General features: G+C 34.6%; 1 protein-coding gene across 6 annotated transcripts in view; it reads right to left on the bottom strand.

Moving 5' to 3' along the window:
- ZDHHC20 (zinc finger, DHHC-type containing 20) overlaps positions 1 to 3,338 on the bottom strand; it is a 40,692-nt gene extending 37,354 nt beyond the window's left edge. For all 6 annotated transcript variants that reach the window (XM_008583240.1, XM_008583241.1, XM_008583238.1 and 3 more), the window contains exon 1: positions 3,318 to 3,338. Coding sequence is in view for 1 of the 6 variants with exons in the window: in XM_008583239.1 (XP_008581461.1) it covers positions 3,318 to 3,329 (12 nt within the window). In the remaining 5 variants the exon portion in view is untranslated. The remainder of the gene's footprint in view (positions 1 to 3,317) is intronic.
- Positions 3,339 to 3,617: the final 279 nt, after the last annotated feature.

The following is a 3,617-nucleotide window of genomic DNA, read 5'->3' as shown; positions in this document are numbered from 1 at the left end:
ACCGGACCGGGGACCGGCAACGGTATTGCAACCCTCGGTGCTGCTCCCGCGCCTCGCTCAGCCAGTGAGCGGGAACTGGTCTGTATGTGGGATCCGAACCCTCGGGCGGGAGCGCTGCCGCGCTTCCCAAGCGGCGCACTTATCCAGTGCGCCACCGGGCCGGCCCCTGTATGCCTTATTTCTAACTCCCACAGTAATCTTGTAAGGTATTCTTCCAGTTTACCAATGTAAACACTGAGGCTCAGAGAATTTACCACCTTGCCCAATATAACTTAATTACTAAATGATAAAGCCAGAATTCAAACCCGTATCTGCTTGATAAAATCCAAGGTTCTTCTCACTATGTCACACCTAATTTTTTATTTTTAACCATTATTTTAACAGTCACATTCTACTTCTGAGCTCACACTGTATGCCAGGTTAAAATCCTAACCACAACTTCTAAAACGTGCTCTTTCACTGCCACTAATGCTGATGGCCATCCACACTGAAAATTCTGGCTTCTTAAAACCTGCATTCTCTATCCTGCCAGCTCCTCCAGGTTGAAACCTGTGGTCTACGTAATGGACTCAATGTCAGTGCTTCATTTGTTTTTCTTTTGGAAAAGCATGCAGAAGCTTAGTCTCCTACTGTAACACCAACACTGAGGCCATCTGTCAACTCTGTAGTGTTGATGTAATCTGCGCCCAACTTCCCTCCCTCATTTGTATTTTTGCCTGGCCCCTAGACACCATCAAGCTTGTCATCCCTCATTTACATACTATTGTACAGCTTTGAAATAAAGGATAACTTTGATACTTCAAACTTCTTAATCATTTACTTACAACTAAGACTAGAATGTAAAACAATATACTTTTTAGTGTATTTTTAGAATATTTCTGCTCTGTATAAGAACAAAACAAAATAGTTTTGCTTTAAAATACATTAATTCTCAGTTAAATGAAAAATAGATAAAATAAATCTCTTAGCACAATGCCTGGAATATAGCAAGTACTTAACAGATGGTAATTATTAAATTATAATGAGTAAAGAATAATAGAAAATACTGCTTTTAACCAAGTTAAAATTAATGTGTTTTTAATAGACAAACTTCTAGTCACATATATTTGATAAACCATTCATTACAAGTAAAGTATAAAGTAAAATATTAGTTTTAATCTTAGCAAATTAAATGAAAACTGAAAGAAAAACCTGAACCTACAAAAAAAAAAAAAAATCTATGTTCAAAAATCACCTGTAACTGAATTAAAAGACAAATAAACAAGCAATCAAAAAAATTTGATTAAAACACTTTTTGAGAGACATAGTAAAAATGGCCCCAAGAGATAATGATACAAGTTAAAAGTTCTTTTATAAAGACTTCTGAAATTCTATGCTTTATCTGTGCTTTCAACATACAGAAAAGTTTTGATTTAAAGAAAGAAAAATGAGCCTACGAAAATTGAGTCTATATTTAACTTGTTATTGAGAAGCTAGATTTCAAGGCAATTTGAGATTTACATGTTTAATACCTAATAATCTCCAATAACGGGAATAAACATTTATTAATAACTTCTAACTGTTCAAATGTTTCAGAAATCCTCTAAATTTTTGTATGTCAAATCAAATTTTAGTTCTGAAATTTGATCTCAATGGACTTCTAAAATTTCCTTTCATCTCAGTGAAATTTTGAGAAATGATTTTTCCCTCTAGGCATTGTCTCTTTGACTAATCATTATAAAAACTTTAATTGCCCCAGGGCCGGCCCGGTGGCGCACTTGGTAGAGTGCGGCGGCGCTCCCGCTCAGGGTTCAGATCCCATATAGAGACCGGTCCACTCACTGGTTGAGCGTGGTGCGGGCACGACACCGAGGTTTGCGATCCCGTTACCGGTCACGAGAAAGACAAAAAGGNAAAAATAAAATTGAGTTATAAAATGTAAACACTAATGCAAAGTTAGAATTGCACTCAAAAAACTCCAAAAACTTTAAAATGCTAAAATTCAAATTCTTTATAATTAACACTACAATTGCACTTAAACATTTTTTCAGACCTTTGTTAATTTTAAGGGTATCAACATGGCTACAGTTATTGTGATGTTTTCTTTAGCTCTTTCCTAATGATAGCTGCAGAATGAATAGGACTGTCCCTCTATGGCACTCATAACTTATTAGCCTGTGACGTACCTTACCAACCTCTTTGTGAAAGCTATTGGCAAGACAAATTTATTTTTCTATAGAAAAAAGTCAAGGAACTTATCCCAATAATTTTCAGAGTGCTTTTTCTCTGAACACTCAAATATTCAAGAATTAGACTAAGCATGGAAAAGTTAATTCAATGTCTCATATTTTTTTCCGCCTCTTATACTGTCTGGATGAATAGATCCAGCAACCATTCAGTCTACAAAGACTGAAACCCTGGGAACTGCTACTTACTCTTTCTGGATAGTCCAATGGCCTCTAGGTCCTGTTGATTCTACTACCTAAGTATATTTCAAAGTTATCACTTCTTCAATCCCTCTCACTGCCTTCCTCAAATGCAATAACTTAAGGCATCTTCCTACTATCAGTTTAACACACCCTCACCATCGCAAATCTCATGACTGAATACTTTTCAACATCTCTGAGTCACTTTCAGAGCAAAGTCCAAAATCTTCAGGGCAGCAAACACTACAGGCCCTCTGTAATCTACAATGTGTGTACTTTTGCCCTTACCTCTGGTCTAATTATCTGAACAAACTGCAGATTCCGNTGGTTGAGCGTGGTGCGGGCACGACACCGAGGGTTGCGATCCCGTTACCGGTCACGAGAAAGACAAAAAGGAAAAAAAAAAAAAAAACTTTAATTGCCCTGAACTAGTAATACAATTTACAAATTTACAGTCTGGTTATTTCATTAAATATCTGTGAGTAGTAAAGTACTGTTTTTAACAAATGCATAAACAAAAGAGAACCATCAATAAAATTTAGACATCATGAAAAAGAATCCCCTCCTCGACCTAGCTAGAACTGATATTAAGAATCTAAAGAGTTCTGAAGAACACACAAGGCAGAAATATTTATATAAATATACACAAAGAAGTTTGGTTACTAGGTGCCTTACAAAATAATGGCTACTTCGATTTATATAAATAACACAAAATGAGACTACATTAAAATGTATGGTAATAAACCCAATACTACAACTCCTTTTAATTACTTAAATTTCGAAGATACGTATTTTTTTTTGAAAAACAGAAACACATTTATCACTAAATAAAAAGTATGTTGGGTGCAATTAAGATAATGTACGCTTAAATTGAAAGTAATTCCACTTAAATTGAAAGTAAGAGTGCCTTACCATTTTCTCCATTTCCAGAAATAGTAACTAGAATAGAAGAAAAAATAATGAATAAACGTACTTTAACATTTTGTGCATAAATTTTATTTCAGGTTGAATATGCATCTTAACATCATTTTCATAAAAATAAAATTGAGTTATAAAATGTAAACACTAATGCAAAGTTAGAATTGCACTCAAAAAACTCCAAAAACTTTAAAATGCTAAAATTCAAATTCTTTATAATTAACACTACAATTGCACTTAAACATTTTTTCAGACCTTTGTTAATTTTAAGGGTATCAACATGGCTACAGTTAT

Source organism: Galeopterus variegatus, unplaced genomic scaffold (assembly GCF_000696425.1).
Source record: "Galeopterus variegatus unplaced genomic scaffold, G_variegatus-3.0.2 Scaffold2867, whole genome shotgun sequence".
Lineage (NCBI taxonomy): Eukaryota > Metazoa > Chordata > Mammalia > Dermoptera > Cynocephalidae > Galeopterus > Galeopterus variegatus.
This window is presented reverse-complemented; position numbering and strand designations above follow the sequence as displayed.